The 24257-nt window shown below is 48.9% G+C and overlaps 1 protein-coding gene across 1 annotated transcript in view; it reads left to right on the top strand.

Annotated features, from left to right (window-relative positions):
* Positions 1 to 11092: 11092 nt before the first annotated feature.
* Positions 11093 to 24257, top strand: part of LOC146813494 (uncharacterized) — a 131364-nt gene continuing 118199 nt past the window's right edge. The window contains exons 1-3 of the mRNA XM_085620290.1: positions 11093 to 11801; positions 11952 to 12233; positions 12330 to 12713. Coding sequence (XP_085476416.1) covers positions 11192 to 11801; positions 11952 to 12233; positions 12330 to 12713 — 1276 coding nt within the window. The 5' untranslated portion in view covers positions 11093 to 11191. The remainder of the gene's footprint in view (positions 11802 to 11951; positions 12234 to 12329; positions 12714 to 24257) is intronic.

Here is a 24257-nt window from a genome sequence, read left to right as displayed (position 1 = left end):
CTGAAGGTGCTGCAAGTTAAGTTCGGTATTTCTACCAGGCATAAAACCTGATTGTTTGGGGTGGATTGACTTATGTAACATTGGAGCCAATCGGGTTTCCAAGACTTTCGCTAAAATCTTAACCTCTGCGTTTAGCAGGGATATTGGTCTATAAGACACACAACTCTCCGGTGGTTTCCCAGTCTTGAATATCACTACTATATTTGCGAGCATTTGATTTTCCGGTAGTTTCCTGATTCAAAGACTTTCCTGGTACATCTTCACTAAGTACGGAGCAGTTTTGGACGCTGTTAGTTTATGTAGTTCAATCGGCAAGCCTTTCGGGACCATTGCTTTCCCGGCTTTAATGACCGGAAAGCCTATACTACTTTACTGTTTGTAAGGGCTGATTCTAAGCTATCCTTGTCTGCTGCCTCCAGTGAGGGCATATCAAGAGTTGCCAATAATTCCATCGCTTTGTTTCGGGTGATGCGAGCCGATGGCATATACAATTGCCTATAGTAAGCTGCAAAGGTGTCTGCCATTCCCTACAGTTCTCTCAATGACTCCCCCCCCCCCCCCATCTAGAGAGATCTCAAATACCCATTTGGTAGCTTCTTCTCTCTTGTCCAATCATGGGAGAAGCTTGCCCGCTCTATCCCCCACCTCGTATAAATGATGTAGGTTCGCTCAGTGTTTGGCTCTTGCCGCTTCCTCAGCAATATCTCTATACTCATTTTGTTTAATTCATTGCCTATGTTGCACATCGGTTTGATCTGGCAGTAGCAGCTCAGACTCTAATTTTTGGATTTCTCCTTCTATTTCTTCCAGCTATTTCCGCTTCTCTTTTTTATGTCCGGCGATCAAATAAACCCCTTGGCATCTAATTGCCATCTTGTAGGCCTCCCATAAGACCCGGGCAGATTCTACCAATCCCTCGTTTTCTTCAAAATAACAGGTCGTAGCCCTTTGCAGACCAGCTCGGATAAGCGGTACTTTAAGGTACTATGGATTAAGTGACATCGCCTTATTACATGATGAGGGTTTGATGCCATAATTAATACAGATCGGAGAATGATCAGATATTCCTCTCGGAAGGTGATTCATCTCACCAAACACTGGAAGTTGCCAGCCAGCTCAAATATGTAGTCTATGCGGGACAGACTTCCATGTGCACCAGAGTGGAAAATGTACTGGCGGGGTTAATGGATTTTGCATCCGCCATACATCTACGTGGCCAATTGTAGACAGAAAGTCTGCTAGGATCTTCCTGGAGGGGTCTTTCTGTCTTACCGGCAAGCAGTCCATTGCCCCATTGAGTGCCACGTGACAGCCCCCTCTAATAAGCAGTTATCCGTGTGGCAGAGTGACAATACGCGAGTGTGGTGGTACGTAGTCTCGGGGGGGGGGGGTGGGTGGTGGTAAAGGGACATAATGTTTAATGGTGGGGCCTCCCAATATCCCGATAGTGTTATAAAGCTGCCATAGGAATCTTGTGACTTTTAGTATAGTAAATGGAAAGGATTTTTGCAAGAGGATACCTACCCCTCTCGAACCTCTAGTATGGCTTGCATGTGCTACTAATTTGTAGCCCCGTCTGTTGAGTGCATAAGTGGTCCCCTGTAAGGGGGTTTCCTGTAGCAGGGCTATATCAGGTGAGTGGCGTTTTAAGCATTTCAGCACTACTCCCCTTTTAATTTTATCACCCAGCCCATTCACATTCCAAGAAAGGATTTTAAAGGTACCGGACACTTGAACCATATTCAAAGTTTAGCAAGGGGGACTGGCAGTCTCAGAGGAGATCCCATTTCTATCAAGAAGCAGTAGAGAGCAGCCGGGAGGTGAGGGGAGCCTTTACATAGGCTCTCAGAGCCATCTGAGAGAAGTCCTGTTCAGCTACACTCTGCTGTTTGAGACATGTCATGTAACAGTATCACTCTGACCAACATGCTGTTCCATAAAAACATATTAAACAAACTAATATAACAATTTCCCTGCCTCCCTGCATCGTGGACGTAAATCTGCCCACCCCCCAACTTCGTAGAGCACCTGTGTACCCTACCCCATATCTCCTAATGTCAGGGAGCATGTCCCACCCAGCCAATCAACCACCCGTTGCACCACTCCACCCAAACATGCAAAAAATTTTACCACACAGCAACAGTTAAATTGGGGTCCAGTAGGATTGCAGGCCTTCTAGTCAGTTTTTCACAGAGTCGACTACTCCGTGGCTTGAATGCGATAAACGGGTCTCTCCACTTTAGAGAGTGTTGTTACACATACAGGTAATAAGCCCCAGTGAGGTCAAAACTTTGCCCTACTGTCCAGCACCTCACAAGCCACCCGGACCCCGAGTTCTCGACAAATTTCAACTGATGCAGATGGAATTCCTATGGCGGCCGGGTGTCTGAGGATCCCTTAGCAGCAGTAGCCAACTCCCAACTCTGTTGCAGTTCCTGGTGTCACTTCTTGTTTCTTCTCTCTTGGTGCACATTGGATTGTCTATTCCCAGGCCGTCATCAACCATCCAGCCATTTCCAGGTTTTGTCAGGGGAATCAAAGAACCACGACTTTCCTTCTGGTACCAAACGGAGCCCAGCTGGAAACAACATTGCGTATTTTAGTCCTTTTTCATGGAGTACCCTCTTGACTTCCGGAAAAGAGCATCGCAGCTTCTGTACCTTGATTGTAAAGTCTGCAAAGAAGGTGATTGTGGCGTTGTTGTATTTTAATGGGGGGGGGGGGAGCATGCAGTTTGTAATATTACATCTGTCTCTATAGTTGAAGATCCTCCCCAATATTGGACGTGGGGGTGCTCCCGGCCGTGGCGGGCAACGGGGCTCATGGGCCTGTTCCACCAAAAAGTAGTTGGAGTGACCGCAGGGCTGTAGGTCTTTCATAATGAGGTCCTCAACAAACTGGTCCATGGCTGGGCCTTCCGCCCGCTCTGGTACCCCCAAGATTCTCAACGTATTCCTACGTGCGCGCCCTTAAAAATCTTCTAGTTTTGCCTCCAAGTTAGCGGATGTAGTCTGGAGTTCTTTCACATGAGCTTCAAGTGCCTTGGTAGAAGATTGGAGGGTGGTTATGGAGTCTTCAGTGGCCTTTACACAGTTGCCCAAGTTACGAAGATCTGCATGCATTAATGTCACTTCGAAATTACCCGTGTTGATTTTATTTTCTAGGGATGACCGGACTCCTTGTATCGCCACCATATGTCCTGTAAGGTGAGGGCCTCTTCCTCAGTCACCAAAATTTGCCGTAAATCACCCCCCCTCCCTCCACTGGGGTATCACTATCTGCCTTAGGCTGTGCAAATTTGTCGAGTTTCGTTTGATGTGTCACTTTGGGCCCCTTGTGACCCGACAGCGCGTTTGATTAGGGCGATACTTCTTAGCTATCTCTCCTGCCTGTAGGATACACCCCTCTGCTTCTTTGATACTGCTGAGGTGCGCGTCTAATCTCAGTCGTCAGTGATAGCTATCTCGCACAGCTAAGTAGGTGGCCAGTGTTCATATATCAAGCCTTTAGGTGTTCTAGGCCCTCACATACTATTGCTGGTTTAGCAGCCCCTCTTGAACCTTTGTCTTGGGAGGGTTTGATCTGACCCCAACACTGGTGTGCACATAAATAATAATAAAGCCAAGCATTTGGCTAAACGGGCATCCTTATGCGGTATCCATAACTTGGGAACTGGTTTCCCCATAAATTGAATGGAGGAGGAGAATCATCTTCCCCCTCAAGATGGCCGCCCGGTGAGGAACTCCGGCCGGGTGCTCCCAGCCAGACATAGCCTTTTTGGTTAAAATTTCTGGATTCCCACCTCCTCCGGGGATAAACCTACTCACCTGGGCTTCCGTCCTCAACTGCAGTCCTTGATGCTCCATTCCTGCGCTTGTGAGCTTGAGATTCTCGTCATAATTTGCACTTGAGGCTTTCTCCCGCGGAGTTCGAGGACCAGCATGGCCGATGTCCGGTGGAGCCGCTCTGTTCAGCTAAAGGGGAGTCTGGTCCAGGTATCTCGCCGCGGCCGACACCTACCCAGCCGGGCATCGGGCACAGCTCCCCTCTCAACTCCGCTGCTCGTCTTCCTCCTCCCCCACCTTCTCTCTGAAGTCCCTGGTGACCAACGCTCGGCGGAACCCTTTACAATGCTGCCGATGCCTCTCTGATCCCTCCGGATGGCCGCAGATGATCCAGGCGGAGGTTCTACCTGACCGAATCTCCCCCTGCCTCCAGGCTTGATTACTGCTGCCTTCCCCTTAAGTTACCTCGCCTACTGAGCCTCCCGCAAGTCAACTGGGACGATTTGGGATTTAGCGGAGGTAAGAACTATCGGCGCTGCTCTGCGTGGCGTTCTGAGCATGTCACTCTCCCGTCAGTGCCAGAGAAGCGCCCATGCTGGCTCCAACTTTGCTGCCTCCTGCTCTCTTAGTCTGCTTCTCTGGCGCCCGTAACAGTTCCTCCCATGACCTATAGACAACGGATCAGACACCGCTGCCCAGAACATTTGCACATGGACAGCTGTGACTCAAAAATAGACTGCGCCCCCCCATGACTATCTTGCTCGTTTCCCCATCTAGTGCCTCTCCAAGTAATCAGCTCTTATTTTTCTTTTTCCTCTGGACTTAGCCCCCCAGGCTTCTGGACTTGGACCCTTATGCTTCCTGCCATTTTGGGACTATCTTCCACTGCCTTTCCTACCCTCGATCCGCCATTTTAGCAATCCCTGTCCCATCCTCCGTCCCCGCTGGTCTCCTGCTGGGCGACATTGTGATTGTCTTTCGTTCACCACGGACCTGCTCCTCGTTTTTCTGTTTTTGTTGACATCTCTGGTGCTTTTTCCCTTGTTTCCCTCTCACCTTCCTGTCCTTATCTGCTTTCCTTACCCTTTCTGTGCTCCTCCTTTTTCTTCCCCTGCCCCTCAGGCTGTTTCTTGCTGCCGCTTAACCTCCGCTTTTACTGTTTTTCCTCTTGTTGTTTGTTGCCTCATCATGCGTCTTCTCATTGCCATCCTCGAGTATTCTCATATCCTTAACTTGTGTTCTTTTTTCTATTGTGTAATATTGTGTAATTGTTTTGTAGCTTTGTGTAACTTGCTTAGTTGTGATACTCTGTAAAGCACTCTGATACCTCCGGGTCTAGCCAGTGCTTTATAAAACTCAAAATAAATAAATAGTGCCAGGGTTCCAGGTTGGAATGTTCAGTTATTGTAGGACCTTGTGCAGGAGGGAAAAGGGCAGGGTGAGATTCCCTTCTGCCGCACTGTCTCAGGGGTCGTCACCTCTCCGGTCTCCCTGCCGTGGATCAAGGCATCACCTTCTGTCTCTCCCTGAAGCATGGTCTGCTTGCTGGCTCCCTGCTCAGGCGCCTCTCAAGTGACACCGGGTGCTAAAGCGCTGCCCCGCAGCTAAACCACAGGCTCGGCAGATGGCCGCTCTAACCGCCAGCGTCTCCTTCCGGCTCTCTTGCTGATTGCGGCCAGACTCAGCTGCACCCTGAAGCACGCAGCCACCCACCTCGTCTGGAGGGAAGAGCCACTGCGCAGCTCCCTCCTCTACTCTTTTAAATTGAGTATTTTGCACATTGCTGGATTGCACATACTGTTGCTTTTAAACGCTCTGTTTTAAATGGTGAAATAAGACTTTTTAAATAATCGTGAGCACACTGTGTAATTTGCACTGCATATTTGTCTGTGACCGGGCATTACGTGAGTTTAGCTGGTGGGTTGCGGTCCCCGGTCCGTCACGGCAAACAAGTGCCGATTGAACGGAGGGACACAGCGCGACTCCACCCACTCCCGCCCCTCATTTCCGGTCTCGGAGCACTTTAGGGAGATGAACTGCCGGCCGCGCAGCAGACGCGCGCAGCGGGCGCGCCAAAGGCAAGCCCGTCTGCGCCCAGTCCGCGACCGGCACCGGCCATACTGCCACTCCCAGGTACGCTCAACCCCTGCGCTGGTCACGCGAGGAGCTGCTAAGTCTACGCTGCCCTCCCTGTGCCGGTTCCCAGAGGCTAGACCTGGCTGCTATCCCGGCCCTTTTGTGCTGTAGTACATGTGGCTACATACCAATATGTGGTCGAAGCCTGTCGAGGGAAAGTAAGACTAAATTTAATGCTTGCCTGCTCAACTGCAGATCCATGGTTAAACATGCCTCTGAGATCTGGTCTCTTTTAAGCGAGGGGACGTGGGATGCCTTGTTTCTCACAGAAACCTGGCTTAACCTGGATACTGTGACTTCCATTGCACTAGCAATTCCGTCTGGCTTCAAAATGTGCCACGCTAACCGCGAAGGGGGAAAAAGGGGTGGCGGAGTGGCTATTATCTTGAGAGATACTTGGAATTTGGTGTCCTCTGTGCCATCGCTTGGGCAAGGCATTGAGGGTCTACACTTCTGTATTCATTTTAATCCCTCTTTTTCCCTTTCTGGTATCCTCATTTATAGACCACCAGACTGTACTTCAATGGCGCTTCAAAATTTATGCAGCATCATTGCTCAAATGTCTGTAAAATATACTAACTTTATGGTTTTAGGCGACTTCAACCTTCATGTGGATGATGTAGGCTGTTCACAAGCCGATCATCTGGTTTCATCCTTAGCAGGTGCTAACCTTATTCAACGGGTATCTGCCCCTACGCATACAGCAGGTCACATCTTAGATCTTGTGTTTACCAACCTTGCTGATGTTGCTATAGCGCCCCTCTCTCCTCTAACTTGGTCTGATCACTATTTGATTCCTCTCAGCTTTATCTTGCCGGACCTCAGACAAAGAGAGAGCCCTCGTCTCATACACAAGAGAAACCTGAAAAATCTGAACGATGCAGGTTTACGCGCTGCTATACAGGCTACTCCCCCCAGCCTGTCGTCTGATCCGAATGCAGATGCAGTCTCCGTGCATAATTGGATTGCAACAGCAGTGGACTCTGCCGCTCCGGTTAGAGTAGTTAAATCTACTAGACTGTCCCCCACTGCCCCCTGGTTCTCCTATACCCTCAAAGAGTCTAAAAGCAAATGCAAGAGACTTGAACGATTGTGGAGAGTGCGCTATGACGAATTAGCCGAGACAGCTTATAAACAGGCTCGATACGTTTTCCATAGGGACATCAAAGCTGCTAGGAGAGATTACTTTGTTAACCGCATTGTGAATGCTGATCATTCCTGTAGCGAAGTGTTTAAAGTAGTAAAATCATTCTTTAATCCCACGGCTATAGAATCTAATATGACTCCTACTCAGGCTTTATGTGACAAAATCGCGCACCACTTCGACAGCACAATCCTAAAGGTTTATGATTCTTTCGGCCCTTCTGTACCAACTATAGAATCAGATACACCCCCATCGAAGCTAATGTTTCCGACACTTAGCAATTTTACGCCCTTATCTTCTAAGGAAGCGCTAGCTGCCATTCAGAATTGCCACTCCGGTGCGCCCGATGACCCTTGCCCGCCAAAACTGTGGAAAATAATATCCGCCCCCCTAGTGGACACGCTACTTCAGCTATGGAACTCTTCGCTGTCCACCGGCATTTCCCCCGATACCTGGAAACATGCCACACTTCTAACTTTAGAAAAGAAACCAAACGGGGATCCGGATGATCTCAACAACCTGAGACCCATTTCCCTACTCCCTGCCCCTGGTAAAATGCTCTAGAAACTAGTGCAACGACAAATGACTACTTTCATCGAGCAAAGCGGAGTTTTACATGATACACAATCGGGTTTTAGGGCAGGCTTCAGCACAGAGACCGCCCTCCTTAAGGTAGCCGAGTCGATAAGATGGTCACTTGACTCAGGAGCTTCATCCTTACTGGTGCTCCTGGATCTCTCGGCGGCTTTCGATACTGTGGACCACTCCATACTGGTCAAGAGACTACACGGGGCAGGTTTTGGAGGAAAGGCTCTGGCTTGGTTGTCTTTTTTCCTGAGCGGTCGCACGCAAAGGGTCACTCTCAAGCCATTTGAGTCATCCCCACTTCCGCTAAGGTGTGGAGTCCCTCAGGGCTCCGCCCTGAGCCCATTACTTTTCAACCTCTATCTGGCTCCGCTCTTCTCATTGATCAACAACTGGGGTGTGAAAGCGATTTCCTACGCCGACGACACACAGCTGTTCTTCTCATTTAAGGAGAGGTCCGCTGAGGCTTTCAAGAACTTTAAAGGCTGCCTGCGTGACATAGCCATTTGGATGAACGCTAACAAATTAAAGCTTAACGCTGGAAAAATCGAAGTCATGTTCTTCGGTACGGGCTGTGCCCCCGATGCGGATCTATGGCGGCCAGAAGAAATGGGACCATCACCCCCCCCCCCCCGCTAATTGCATTCGCAATTTAGGAGTACGGTGGGAGTCTGATTTCTCTCTCTCCTTGCCCAAATTCAGCAGGTTTCCGCTACCTGCTTCAGGAAATTAAAAAACTTAAGGAAAATTCTGCACCTCCTCCCGGAAGATTGCCGGAAAACAGTAGTCCATGCCACAGTCACATCTAGGCTGGACTACGCAAATGGCCTTTATTTAGGTCTCCCTAAATACGCTATCCACCGCCTCCAGCTGGTTCAGAATGCGGCTGCGAGACTGGTTCACAGAATTCCTTTCCGACACCATGTCTCTCCGCATCTCAGGTTGCTCCATTGGCTGCCGGTTGAGCAAAGAATTATTTTTAAGGCAATGACCCTGGCCTATAGGGCCTTGCATGGCAATTGCCCACGCTACCTGAAGGATAGATTATGCCCCTACAAGCAGAACCGGGCGTTACGCTCTAACTCTCAGAATCTGCTACATTCCTCCCGTTTTAGAAAATCACGCCTGGGTGGTAGATCCTTCACGGCCAAGACAACCACACTCTGGAACCATTTGCCCAGCCATTTACGGCTGGCAACTTCAGAATCCTGCTTTCGAAAAGCCCTGAAAACATGGCTCTTCGGCGCAGCTTAGGGCTTAGGAGGCCGGTCTTCTCACCTTTGTATGTCAATCTAGCTTCCTTGACTGCTATAGCGCCGGGACACCCCTGTTTGGGGTAGCTGTCGCGCTTTACAAGCTTCAGTATTATTATTATTATTACTCCAGGTAGGTTCCTGGGACTTGAGCCCCTTGTCTTCCGCCACCACAGCGAACGCCGCGATGCCCACGGTAGCATCCTGCAGTTCTCCATCGGGTTCCCAGCCACAGGGCCCTCCTCCTCACGTTACGCTGTGCTTTGGCTGCCCCAGGTAGTCTCTTGGGAGGGGACCGATTTGGGAGTCGGGAATGCCACCAAGCTGCTCAATGTGGTGCTGGGACCCCCCAACACTCACTAATTGTATGGCAAATGGATGATAAAGCAGATATTTAGGGGATTACGACAAGTGTCTGCTGGAGCCCGCTTACGGTGCGGCCATCTTGGGCGGCTGCAACCACACCCCTCATCTTTGTAGATTCTTGGGTAAGTTTGGCATCAACTGGTTCCTTCCTTATGATGACTGATCTGTTTGATCAATTTGTTTCTCTGTACCTTTATTCCATCCTTCGTAACACTGCTAGATAGTTGTACAATGTGGTCTGAGGGGAGAGGGATGGGGGTGCTTGATGACGATGTTCTAGTTTCTGACACCCTGTGCTTTTGCGTTGGCTTAACAGCTACTCTGTGAAGCTTTCTTGTTTTTGGGTTACATTCCTCCTTGGGAAGTCCCTTGTCACAAGTGCCGGATTCAGTTCTGCCCAGGTATTTATCCAACCTGGATTTGTTTTGCTTCCCATTGCAGTTTCAGCTGTGCTTTGTGTGTGGTTTACATAGTTGACCTTGTTTTGTCCCTTTCCTTCCGGCATCTTGTTTATGTGGGAATCCCTGTCCAACTTTTGGGAGATCCCTGAGCTCCCCGCCTCTTTCATATGGTCTTTTCCATTTTATGCCGCTTCTAAGTCCATTCGGCTCTGCCCCATGCCTCTTCTGGTGACATTGACTTCTTGGCTACTAGGCTGCAGCAAAGTAACTACGCTTATATGCTGGGAGGTAACAGATTAAAAGAGGGCTGCCTCTCCTCCACCTATAGTTCGGTAGCTGCCTACACTCACCGCTGTGACAGAGACGCTGTTTCACTCTGTGAGAGAGTTGCCACCCGCAGGACCGCCACCTCCACACACCACTCTTCTCTACAGGTCTCACACCATCATGTCCTTGTCTTTTTATTGGCTTTTTCAATACCGTTCAAGTAGAATTCATTTTGATGTGGCTGCCTCTTCTTACTTTTCAACTGTGCTGGGTTTGTCCAATCCCAGACCATAAATAACTATTTCATTAACAGAGCCTTGTATATTGCTGGTCTCTTGAGTGAACCAGGCAGAGCAGCTGTGCCGGCAGTAACTGTTAATTGCTTCAAGTTCTTATCTATCCTTCACAGACCTTCACCCCTACTGCCCTTATGAGGGAAGTGATTCGTACTGTAATTCTCAGCATGAGCACACAGTGTCCTTATAGTGAAAAGATGAACTCATTAATGCTATTTGTGTTTTATTGTACATGCAGAAACTAACGGAGCATCTTTTTTAATCCAACAGGTGTTAAAGCTTCAGCAGAAACTGACACAGTGACGCATCTGTTAATTCACCTGAAGAATGAGGCTGCTAAAAATGCAATAAAAAGCATGTGAAGATGCACCAGAAATCACGTTAGAAGTGACACGGTTGAAAACTAATCGGGAACTGAGAGGTGAAATTGCAGAATGTGAAAATGGTTTGAGTCATCCATCAAATGTGTTGTCACATCAGGAACCACCTCAGAGACGAGACAAATCTGCTGAATGCCGGACTCTTTAGAGCTACATATTTTTCCTCCCATTACCAGATTGAATTCCTACTGAAAAACTAGTGTGTGAGTGCTAATGTGCAAAATATCTCAACCAGAAGGTAGTTCTAAATGCGAGAGAAGCATATGATTGAGAAATTATGTGAGTGCACGTAATGTAGAAGACCTTGCTAGCCACAGTCAACTGAATCTACTACGGAACCCAGAGCTTACTTTCCACAGTTGGCAGAACACACTATCCACAGCCAACTGACATTATTGTACACAATCAATGGAACTTACTGTCCAAGTGTGCCAGTGCTTATTATCCACATCTGACGGAGCCTCAGCATTCCGGGACTATTATCCACAGACAATAGAGAATTTTAAGTTTCCTAGCATGCCAGAGCGCTGTTGCCAGAGCGTACCATCCATAGGTGACAGCTGACTATCCACAAGAGAATGTCTCTGAGTGAGAAAGTGTATCAGTGCTCTGAATGTGACAAAGGGTTCAGGTATAAACATCTACTTATTGTCCATGAGAAAATACATACAGGTAACAAGCCATTCAAGTGCTCTGAATGTGGGAAAAAGTTCAATTACAAAATCCACCTTCGCTACCATGAGAGAATACATACTGGTTACAAGCCCTTCAAGTGTTCTGAATGTGGGAAAAAGTTCAGTACAAAAGCCCACCTTTTATACCATGAGAGAACACATACAGGTTCCAAGCCATACCAGTGCTCTGAATGTGGGAAAAGCTTCTGCCAGAAAGGACAGCTTACAGTCCATGAGAGAACACACACAGGTGAGAAACCCTACCAGTGCTCTGAATGCAACATTAGTTTCAGTGCTAAAGGCGGTCTGACGGAACATGAGAAAACACATACAGGGGAAAAACCTCATCAGTGCATTGAGTGTGGAAAGAGGTTCCGCCAGACAGGAGCACTTAAAGTTCACATCCGAATCCACACAGGAGAAAAGCCATATCAGTGCACTGAATGTGAGAAAACATTCTATTTAAAGAGTTCTCTTACTGAACATGAGAGAATCCATACTGGTGAGAAGCCCTGTAATTGCACTGAGTGTAATAAAAGCTTTCGTTATAGAAGTGACCTGAAGAAACATTTAAGAAAACACGCAGGTGACAAAACATTTCTGGACAATAAATATAGGACAAACAACACTGTCCATAGAAAAACACACATGGGTGAGAAGAAACATGTTTGTTCTGAATGTGGAAAAGGATTTAGGCTAAAGAGGTTTCTTACTGCCCATTTAAGAGTTCATACAGGTGAGAAACCTTATCAGTGCTCTGAATGTAAGAAAACCTTTACTCAGAAAGGAGTGCTTACTGTCCATGAAAGAACACACACAGGGGAGAAACCTTATCAGTGCTCAGAATGTAGCAAATGTTTTAGTTCTAGTGATAGACTGAAAGTTCATGAGAAAATACATACAGGTGAAAAACCGTATCGGTGCAGTGAATGTGGAAAAAGTTACAGTCAACATGGGAATCTACTTAAGCACAAAGAAATACATGCAGCAAGAGAAAAACTACACCACTGTACAAAATGCGGGAAAAGCTACTTTAGCAAAGGCCAACTTACACAACATGAAAAAACACATACAGATGACAAACCATGTCAGTGCACTGAATGTGGGAAAAGATTCCGTGATAAAGTTTCTCTAATCCGACATGAACGAACACATACTGGTGAGAAGCCTTATCAGTGTTGTGAATGTGGGAGAAGCTTTGGTACTGTATCAAATCTTAATGTCCACAAGCGTTATCATAATGGAGAAAAGCCTTATCAATGCACCGAATGTGGGAAATCTTTCAGGCGTAAGCACCATCTTACCAGTCACGAAAGAACACATACAGGGGAGAAACCTTATCAGTGCACCGAATGTGACAAACGCTTTAGCCAAAAATTCATACTTACTGTGCATCAGAGGACGCACACTGGTGAAAAACCTTACAGTTGTGCTGTATGTGAAAAAAGATTTAGCCATCTGGGAGATCTTCTAAAACATGAGGGAATACATTCTGTAGATAAACGTTACAAGTGTATGGAATGTGGGAAAGGGTTTACCCAGAAAGGAGGTCTTACTTCACATCAGAGACAACATATGGAAAAGAAAACAAAGACTTGACATTCAATAAGCTACAAAATATAGGATGGAAAACGGAAGGTTGAATTAGTTTTATATTTCTCATACTACAGAACGTAAGCTATAATAATAATCAAATGCACAATCGCAATCACAAAAACGGGTTAAGGTGATGTCAGAAATGATGGTTCCATTTCACTTGTGGACACAAAAGCCCTATTGTTTTTTGCTTGGTCTGTATATATATCAATTTGAATTTTGCAAATCTGATTAAAAAAAATTAATGTGAACATAAAGTCTGCAAGGCCCTCTTTCTTTCTGACATCACCTAAACCCGTTTTTGTGATTGTGCATTTGATTATTATTATAGATCAGCCTAACTTTCTGCTGGGACTGTTGTTTCTGTTACACATGACATACCCTGGTTCCTAGTGAGCAGGGAGCCCCTTGTTCTTGTTTTCGTCATAATACAGAACAGCATCTCCAAGAATCAAGTTTGCCTTGTATTTATACAAAACCTTTAACACAGGTCAGGAGACAATAACTCATGTGAAAGAACATTAGCCATACAGCGAAAAGATTTAAAAATCTGAAAAGACTTCTTATTTACCTCACAATAGACAGGATGTGGAATGGAAACCAAAGTCATAGCAAGCATGCAGTCTTCACATTTAGAAACATTGTATGTGTAAACTAAAGTTTGAAAGTAATTTCCTGCTGACTCGTACTTCTAACTGCGATTTCCTCACTTAGTCTTTCCTCACTTTGTGAATCTCCCCAAGCACCTGACTAGATCTGGAACCTTCTGCGGTAGCTCCTGCCCGAAGGTAAATGATGCCTCCAGATTCCATCACAACTCCATCACACCTCTGGCCATGTTGACATAGAGTTGCATTAAGGAATCATTCCTGTGCGTTAATGGAATGTTTTTGGTTTTCATCGCCTATAGACGAGGATCTAAAGCTCCGCTCCTGCTGGTTGAAATTTCTTAGCAAAGTTAAAAAAAAAATTAAACTAGGACGCTGTTCAAGGATGTCATCCCCAAAGATGATGGATTTCAAGCCGTGCTGTGATCATTTTTATATACTTCATATATAGGGGTCGTTCTAGTTATATGCTTTTATATTAATTCATTCACAATGTACAGCTTTAATCATTCACAAGTGAAATGCTTGCTCATGAGATATTGTGATAGTAGTGAACGCATGAGTAAGTTATTCTAGGTGATTTTTTAACCCACACTGGTACATTGGCTTTCCGGTTACTTTCAACAATCTGCACGTAAAGGTGAATAGAAGTATGTAAGAGACAGAAGCACTAGTTGTTGTTTAACTTGTCTTTTAAACACTTTCTGCACATAAGGTTATAAAAGCTCTGAACATTTATTGTGCACAGTGAGGGCTTTGGACAAGGCAGGAGGAGGTTCTGCTGGGGCAAAGACTTGACCGTGATATCAACAACTTCCCTTTTAGAGGATACTGCTTCTGCACATTTCAGCTAAGTGCAGCTTATTAAAGGACGTGGACTGTAACTCTTTCTGCCGTCTTGAACTGGAATCTTTTTGTTTTGCCAAGGTATATGGGTGTCGCTTTTAGGCAGGTTCTCTAATATGGCTCTATAGGATTCCTTCTAGTACTTAGTTTAGTTTTGACAGATGAAGGAGGGGTTGGGAAACTAACTTATCACATTCTAAAATATGTGCTGGATTTTAACATATTGGAATACTTCCTTCTTTTCTATTTGCTTGTAAACATATTGGCTGCGTTCCTGATTGTTTTTATAGTTACCACTATTCTTGTTGTGTGTACTAGGAAAAGTTTTTAACTTTTAATACAAGTTTATGAATGCTTATAGGGGTATACATTCCTGTTAGACCTGTCAGCCCTTTGGGTGGTCCCTCCTCATCATTATTTCTTTTGTCCCACTTTTGCCTCAAACCCTGTTTGAATTTTTCCTTTTTGGGAACCACCAGACTTTTTCGTGTTGCTGCAGATTCAGGGAGCCATTTTAGCTACCCCTGAAACTTCTGTCTGAGGGCCTGAAGCACAAAATGGTGGCCACCTGTGACATCACCAGCATCCACTGGAACCTACTAGCACCTTCCAGAACATTCCCGAACCCTATGACAGTTGGAGGCGGTTTAGAATGTTGGGGAGTTAAGAGAGAGAGTTGGCAGTTGGAGCTGGCAGTTGGCACCTGACTGGTGAAGAGTGAGCAGCAGAAACTTGAAGGAGGAAGGAGTGAAGCAGCAGGGGTGGAAACTTGTGCCTGGAGTGGGGTCCATAAACCCACCCTTGATACTAGTCCCTACTGACGGAGCCCAGCCTAAAGCCCTGTGTGGGAAGAAGTCAGAAAAACCATCCTGAGGACCTGGACAGCAGGAACAGGCCTTAGAAACAAGAGAACAGCAAGATCCTGACCTGGAAGCTGGTTTCCCTGAAGTCCGACGTCGAGTAGCCTAAGACCTGGAGCCCGAGGTGGAGAAGCGGCGCTGACTAGAAAAGCAGACGTCGTACCCGGAGCCGCCAGAGGTCGAGAGAGGGCGCCGTCAAAGGTCGTGAGGAATACCAGAGGTCGAGGAGGAAGTCACCCGAGGTCGAGTGAGCGGCGTCATCGGAGGAGTGAAGTCCGCCCTCCGGAGTCGTCGGAGACCGAGGTGAAGGGTAACGGAGGTCGGGAGTGAGGATCGCACTCCGGAGTCGCCGAAACCTGTGAGGAGCACCGGAGGTCGGGAGTGAGGATCGCACTCCGGAGCCGCCGGAAGTCGACATCGAGGCAAGGCCGGCCGACGTCATCGAAGCCGAGGTCGCCATCGGACCGGAGCCGCCCGAAGTCGACATCGAGTAAGACTGCCCGACGCCATCGAATCGGAGGTCGAGATCGAACCGAGGCCGCTGACATCGAGACCGGATCCGCCTGCCGGCGTCGTCAAAGAACTGACATTGTGCCGAGGCCGCCGACATCGAACCGGAACCGCCTCACGGCATCGATACGACTCCAGCGGCGTCGGAGCATCAGAAAAAGGGCAGTAAGTGGAGTAGAGGGCGCCTAAGGCCCTGTGGAGACCTGAGAGACTGCTCTAAGGGGCTAGGGAGGTGCTGGAACCAACCTGACTGTGCCAGGGGTGAACTGGGACTAATCTAGAGAAGTTGTGTGGAGAGAGAGAGCCAGGTCTCTGGTATTTTCCCCCTTTATCTACCTCAGTTTAGGCCTCAGCCTTGACCAAGCCAGGGAGTAGACACCCCCAAGCCTTCCACATCCCCACAAGCTGTGCCTGGGCCAAATCAGCCCTCAGGAATTCAAAAGTGATCTGAATCCATGAGTGTCACTGTCAGCTTTTAAGTATTTATTAGGGGCACTGTATTTATTGTATTTAACCTATTTATTGTTCCACTGTATTTATTGGTCCACAGTATTTATTGATGCACAATATTTATTGGTTACAGTATTTATTGCCTCAGAATATTTAATTGCCTGTCTGTATTGCACTTTTAATTATGCCTTCAGTATTTATGATCACCCCTATTTATTGAATCATTAAGCCAGTATTTATTTGTCCTGCACTTACTAAAAAGTTTGTATATTGTGATTGTTATTTATTTTCTCCAATCAGCAACTAAGAGAAAAAGCAGATAAAGAAAGTTATTTTCATAATTTTTACGGTGTAGAGTCGTTTTTGGAACGGATGCACGCATGGTTATTGTTTGGGTATGTTGTATGCTTAGCACGGAGCCTGATTCCTGACCACTCGAGCCAAGCTACCACAGTGTGTCCGGAAGACCACCACCACCCCTTCTAGTGTGGGAGTGGTTTTCCAACATAAATTGGTGTTCAGTGGTGGGATAGAGCTGTGCCTACGCATACTCAACAATAACTGTGGGTAGTCCATAGGCCTACACCGGGAGTTTTCTCAAGAGCGGCCTTCCTAATTGTGGGTTTTTGTTTTTTCCAAATTTACTCTGGTGGTGGGAGGAGGTATTATTAAAGGTACCCCCCTGCATAGTTACTGCACAAAAACCTGTCCTCTAACCTGAGTGGGCAAGATGGAGTTTGTACAAGAGAATCTAGAAACGTACACTGTGGCCCAACTCAGGGAGTTTTGCCAGCGGGAGGGGGTGTACTGTCCCCCAGGAGCAAAGAAGGGTGCACTCCAAACCAGCTTAAGGGCTTGGGGGGAGGCACGCCGAGAAAGCAAGGCTGAGGAGGAAGACAGGGATGGAGAGCCTGACCCCGAGGGGGCTGAGATGTACCAACCTGAGGTGGGGAACCTGTCAGCAGGGCCCAGAACCATTTCTAGGAAGGGCAGCAGTGCCTCTAGCGGTGGCTTGTCGGAAGTGGAGCTAACAGACCGGAGGGAGAAAAGACAGCTCACATGGGACTTAGCAAGGCTGGAAAAGGAGAAGGAGGAGCAGAGGATGGCCCATGAATTACGACTGAAAGAAATAGATCTTCAGATCTTGAGAATCGGGGCACAACCTGTTCCTAATGGTGGCAGCCAAACCCAAGAGATCACCAGGGAACCTAAACCATACCTGCCAAAGGACATAGTAGCTAGCTATGGAGTGGGCGACGATATCGCCAAGTGGCTAGCGGCCTATGAGGTCTCGTTGAGGGCCCATGGGGTTCCAGAGAAGTACTGGGGAGGGGGATTGTACAAGTACATGCCTCCAGCTGGTAGGGATGCTTTATTGGCCCTCGAGGAGGATGAGCAGACCCACTACCCCACCATGAAACTGGCGCTCATCAGAAAGTTTGGACTGACACCTGAAAAGTACAGACAGAAGTTCAGGGGTAGTCACAAACTGGGCACGCAGAATTGGGTGGACTTCCTGGACTATGCGAAGAAGGCAATGGAAGGTTGGATTCAGGGCAGTGAAGTGAGGAACTACGAGGGGTTGTTTGACCTGGTACTGAAGGAACACCTGCTCGAGAAATGTTTCCCTGAACTGCGGCAACACCTGGTGGATAGCAAGCTGACCAGTCCCCGGAAGCTTGCTGAGGAGGCGGACATTTGGGCTAGTACCCGGGTGTCCACAAGGGGGACTGGAGGGGATACTCAAAAGGCCGGACAGGGCGCCCCCCAGAAGAAAGAGGGAGGGGAAAAGAAAAAGGAGTTCTCCAAAGGCCCCCAAAATAACTTCCAAGGGAAGGGAACAGGATTCACCCCTAAGGCTAACCCGCCCAGAAACCCTAATCCTGGCCAGAGTCAGCAGCCAAGGGTTGTCCATTGCTATGAGTGCGGTGGCGTTGGACACTATAAAGGAGATCCGAAGTGCTTGAAACGACCACCCCCTCCCACTGGAGGAAAGACCCCCGGAGTAGCTAGTGTAGTGCTCGGGGAGGAGATGCCCTTAACTAAGGGAAGGGAGTGGGCGGGTGTCACTTTAGTGTCCCTGGGAGAACGGGAGATGGTTCCTAAGATCCAGGTGCCCGCAAATACCGCAAAGTATGGGCAATGGGTCACCATCAACGGCCAAAGAGGGGAGGCTCTGAGAGACACAGGAGCCAGTATGACTATGGTGCGTAGCCAACTGGTGTCTCCAGAGCAGGTAATTCCCGATGTACTCCACCCAGCCGCGATGGCTGACGGCAGAACAGGCCACTATCCAGTGGCCGAGGTTCCCTTTGAATGGGGGGGGGTTGCAGGTTCACTTCGAGTTGCCGTAAGCCCTGCCGTGCCAGTCGATTGTCTGCTGGGGAATGACATGGAGCACAACGCTTGGAAGGAGGTGGAATACCGGACTCACACCGAGATGCTGGGTACACCTGACTGGGCCTGTGTTAGCACAAGGTCCACGACTACCCGAAGAGGGAGTTCATTTCGGCTGGAGCCTGGAACAAAGGCCCAGCCAGCTGCCAGTCAAGGGAAGAACCGAGGACAGGAGGAGCCTGCCTCGGCGTCCCCACCCCGTAGGACGGATAGGCCACCGGAGGTGGTGGACCAGGAGTCTGCGGTGGGGGACGTTACCAACCTGGAGGACCTACCCATCCCGGCCGAGTGGCACGTGGAGGGAGGCCCGTCCAGGGAGGAATTCTGCCAGGGCCAGAGGGAGTGCCCTACCCTTGAGGGGCTGAGGCGACAGGCCGAAGCCCAGGCAGCAGGGAACGTTGAAGGGAACTACAGTGTTTACTGGGAGGATGGCCTCCTCTACAGTGAACCCAAGGCACCCCTACACGGATCGTCACGAGCCTTGGTAGTTCCTCAACGTTATCGAGCCTTCCTTCTGGAGTTGGCTCACGAGATACCATTGGCAGGACACCTGGGGCAAGACAAGACCTTCGCCCGTCTTGTCCCACACTTTTATTGGCCTCAGATGAAAGTGTCGTCCGATACCTACTGCCGGACATGTGTGTCTTGCCAAGCCAGTGGGAAAACAGGGGTGAAGCTGAAAGCTCCCCTGGAACCACTTCCTGTCGTTAGCACCCCCTTTGAAAGGGTGGGCATCGACATTGTGGGTCCATTAGATCCGCCGACTACAGCTGGTCACAGGTTTATCCTGGTTCTGGTGGATCATGCCACACGGTACCCAGAGGCAATACCTCTGAGGACCATAACAGCACCTGTTGTGGCAAGGGCCCTGATGGGAATCTTTACCCGAGTGGGTTTTCCCAAGGAAGTTGTGTCCGACAGGGGGACCAACTTCATGTCAGCGTATATGCGGGCGATGTGGAAGGAGTGTGGAGTGACATACCGGTTCACCACTCCTTACCACCCCCAGACAAATGGTCTGGTGGAGAGGTTTAATAAAACCTTGAAGGGCATGATCAGAAGTCTGCCTGAAAGCCTGCGGAGGAAATGGGACGTCCTCCTACCCTGTTTACTTTTTTCCTACAGGGAAGTGCCACAGAAGGGAGTGGGCTTCAGCCCCTTCGAGCTTCTGTATGGGCACCCTGTACGTGGACCTCTCAACCTGGTGAGAGACGGATGGGAAAGAACTCCCAGAAAGCTTCCCCAGGATGTGGTGAGCTACATGCTGGCCTTCCGGAGCCAAATGGCTAAGTTGTGGAAGCAAGCTTCTGACAACTTGGAAGCCAGCCAAGCAGTGATGAAGGCGTGGTATGACCACAACGCTCACCCGGTGGAGTTGGAGCCTGGCCAGAAGGTGTGGGTGATCGAACCAGGAGAGCTTAGCGCCCTCCAGGATCGCTGGTCAGGACCCTTTGAGGTGTTGGAGAAGAAGGGTAAGGCTACCTACTTGGTGGACCTGAAGACCCCTCGTCAGCCCCTGCGGGTGCTGCATGCCAACCGCCTCAAACCCCACCACGAGCGGCCCGAAGTCATCTTGATGATGGTGACTGACGGAGGAGAGGACGTGGAAAGCGAGCCTCTCCCTGATCTGTTTGCGTCTCAAGAAAAGGATGGGTCGGTGGAGGGAGTGATTCTCTCCCCATCTCTAACTCCTGAACAGCAGGAGGACTGTCGCCAGGTCCTGGGGCAGTACTCTTCGTTGTTCTCCCTTGTCCCGGGTAGGACTCACCTGTGCGTCCATGACGTGGACACAGGAGACAGCCCACCTGTGAAGTCCAAGATCTACTGGATGTCAGACAAGGTGAAGGCCAGCATTCATAGTGAAGTCACTAAGATGCTGGAGCTAGGAGTGATCGAACCTTCTAGCAGCCCCTGGTCCAGTCCGGTGGTGTTAGTACCAAAAGCTGCACCACCGGGTGCCCAACCAGAACTGAGGTTCTGTGTGGACTACCGGGGACTGAATTCAGTGACCAAAACTGATGCTCATCCGATCCCTAGGGCGGATGAATTGATTGACCGGCTGGGAGCTGCCCAATATCTAAGTACCTTTGACCTTACTTCAGGGTACTGGCAGATCTCTTTGACTGATGGAGCAAGGGAAAGGTCAGCCTTCTCCACGCCCAATGGCCACTACCAGTTCTGTGTGATGCCCTTTGGGCTCAAGAACGCACCTGCCACGTTTCAGCGCCTGGTAAACCAGATCCTCACCGGAATGGAGAGTTTCTCTGCTGCTTACCTGGATGACATAGCTGTCTTCAGTAACAGCTGGGAGGATCACTTGCGTCACCTGCAAGCTGTTCTCCAGGCCCTGAGACAAGCTGGATTGACGATCAAGGCCAGCAAGTGCCAGATCGGGCAGGGGTCGGTAGTGTACCTTGGACACTTGGTGGGTAGGGGAGTGGTGCAACCCCTCCAGGCGAAGATAGAGGCCATCATGGCCTGGGAACCCCCCAAGACACAGACTGAGGTCCGAGCATTTTTGGGCCTCACGGGATACTACCGTCGCTTCGTGAAGGGGTACGGTACCATCGTAACCCCCCTCACGGAGCTCACGTCCAAGAAACAACCTCAACGGGTAGTCTGGACGGAGGCTTGTCAGCAAGCCTTTGAGAGATTGAAGAAAGCCATGTGCGAGGCCCCGGTCTTAAGGGCCCCAGACTTTTCCAAGGAGTTCATTGTCCAGACAGATGCATCAGAACATGGCATTGGGGCAGTGTTATCGCAACTCAACGAAGAGGGTCTGGATCCACCCGTGGTCTTCCTATCCCGGAGACTACTTCCCAGGGAACAGAAGTGGAGTGCAATAGAGCGTGAAGCCTTTGCAGTGGTATGGGCTCTGAAGAAGTTGCGGCCATACCTGTTTGGCTCGCACTTCCTGGTTCAGACCGACCACAGACCCCTTCGTTGGCTGATGCAAATGAAGGGGGAGAATCCCAAGTTGTTGAGGTGGTCTATTTCCCTACAGGGGATGGACTTTCAGGTGGAACATCGGCCTGGAGTGGACCACGCCAATGCAGACGGTCTCTCAAGGTATTTCCGCCTTAGTGATGAGAACTCCCAAGGGGTTGGGTAGCTCTCCCCACTTTCAGCTGGGGGGGACGCGTGTTAGACCTGTCAGCCCTTTGGGTGGTCCCTCCTCATCATTATTTCTTTTGTCCCACTTTTGCCTCAAACCCTGTTTGAATTTTTCCTTTTTGGGAACCACCAGACTTTTTCGTGTTGCTGCAGATTCAGGGAGCCATTTTAGCTACCCCTGAAACTTCTGTCTGAGGGCCTGAAGCACAAAATGGTGGCCACCTGTGACATCACCAGCATCCACTGGAACCTACTAGCACCTTCCAGAACATTCCCGAACCCTATGACAGTTGGAGGCGGTTTAGAATGTTGGGGAGTTAAGAGAGAGAGTTGGCAGTTGGAGCTGGCAGTTGGCACCTGACTGGTGAAGAGTGAGCAGCAGAAACTTGAAGGAGGAAGGAGTGAAGCTGCAGGGGTGGAAACTTGTGCCTGGAGTGGGGTCCATAAACCCACCCTTGATACTAGTCCCTACTGACGGAGCCCAGCCTAAAGCCCTGTGTGGGAAGAAGTCAGAAAAACCATCCTGAGGACCTGGACAGCAGGAACAGGCCTTAGCAACAAGAGAACAGCAAGATCCTGACCTGGAAGCTGGTTTCCCTGAAGTTCGACGTCGAGTAGCCTAAGACCTGGAGCCCGAGGTGGAGAAGCGGCGCTGACTGGAAAAGCAGACGTCGTACCCGGAGCCGCCAGAGGTCGAGAGAGGGCGCCGTCAAAGGTCGTGAGGAACACCAGAGGTCGAGGAGGAAGTCACCCGAGGTCGAGTGAGCGGCGTCATCGGAGGAGTGAAGTCCGCCCTCCGGAGTCGTCGGAGACCGAGGTGAAGGGTAACGGAGGTCGGGAGTGAGGATCGCACTCCGGAGTCGCCGAAACCTGTGAGGAGCACCGGAGGTCGGGAGTGAGGATCGCACTCCGGAGCCGCCGGAAGTCGACATCGAGGCAAGGCCGGCCGACGTCATCGAAGCCGAGGTCGCCATCGGACCGGAGCCGCCCGAAGTCGACATCGAGTAAGACTGCCCGACGCCATCGAATCGGAGGTCGAGATCGAACCGAGGCCGCTGACATCGAGACCGGATCCGCCTGCCGGCGTCGTCAAAGAACTGACATTGTGCCGAGGCCGCCGACATCGAACCGGAACCGCCTCACGGCATCGATACGACTCCAGCGGCGTCGGAGCATCAGAAAAAGGGCAGTAAGTGGAGTAGAGGGCGCCTAAGGCCCTGTGGAGACCTGAGAGACTGCTCTAAGGGGCTAGGGAGGTGCTGGAACCAACCTGACTGTGCCAGGGGTGAACTGGGACTAATCTAGAGAAGTTGTGTGGAGAGAGAGAGCCAGGTCTCTGGTATTTTCCCCCTTTATCTACCTCAGTTTAGGCCTCAGCCTTGACCAAGCCAGGGAGTAGACACCCCCAAGCCTTCCACATCCCCACAAGCTGTGCCTGGGCCAAATCAGCCCTCAGGAATTCAAAAGTGATCTGAATCCATGAGTGTCACTGTCAGCTTTTAAGTATTTATTAGGGGCACTGTATTTATTGTATTTAACCTATTTATTGTTCCACTGTATTTATTGGTCCACAGTATTTATTGATGCACAATATTTATTGGTTACAGTATTTATTGCCTCAGAATATTTAATTGCCTGTCTGTATTGCACTTTTAATTATGCCTTCAGTATTTATGATCACCCCTATTTATTGAATCATTAAGCCAGTATTTATTTGTCCTGCACTTACTAAAAAGTTTGTATATTGTGATTGTTATTTATTTTCTCCAATCAGCAACTAAGAGAAAAAGCAGATAAAGAAAGTTATTTTCATAATTTTTACGGTGTAGAGTCGTTTTTGGAACGGATGCACGCATGGTTATTGTTTGGGTATGTTGTATGCTTAGCACGGAGCCTGATTCCTGACCACTCGAGCCAAGCTACCACAGTGTGTCCGGAAGACCACCACCACCCCTTCTAGTGTGGGAGTGGTTTTCCAACAATTCCTGAGTGTGTTCATCTAGAGAAGAGGTCTTCAAAATGTGGGGCGTGCCTCCTGGGGGTCCGTGGTTCAATTCTGTAAAAGGGACAAATGCCTCAGCTAAGAAGTGGAAAGAAAGATCACCTGTAAGTGCGACCTTCTTTATTTGGCAGGTTTCAGGCTCTCTTCCATTACAGACCTTGAAGTGCTTAAAAAAAGTTTGTGTACTGTGACTGGAGTGTCATGGAAGCAAGGTCATTGAGTGTGGTGGCAGGGTCAAAGAGGTGGCTAAAAAGAACAAAATATTCTTGTCTGTACTTATCTGCATGCACAGTAACTCGCACAGTTAAATTAAAAATAGATGCAAGCTAAACATCTTATAATTCTTTGCAATTAACTACATTTCTTCATGCCAAAAAAATTAATGTGACCTTGTTTGGTGCTTTTGTAAAGTGCTCAAATACTTTCAGGTCAAGTTTGCACTAAATAAAAAGACCATAAATGAATAATTAGTGAGGAATTAGCAATCTCATTAAGTTAATGCACTCCCGGCAGAGGTAGGGGGGTGTGTGTGTGTGTGTGTGTGTGTGTGTGTGTGTGTGTGTGTGTGTGTGTGTGTGTGTGTGTGT

This window comes from Triturus cristatus, chromosome 7 (assembly GCF_964204655.1).
Source record: "Triturus cristatus chromosome 7, aTriCri1.1, whole genome shotgun sequence".
In the NCBI taxonomy this organism is placed as follows: Eukaryota; Metazoa; Chordata; class Amphibia; order Caudata; family Salamandridae; genus Triturus; species Triturus cristatus.
This window is presented reverse-complemented; position numbering and strand designations above follow the sequence as displayed.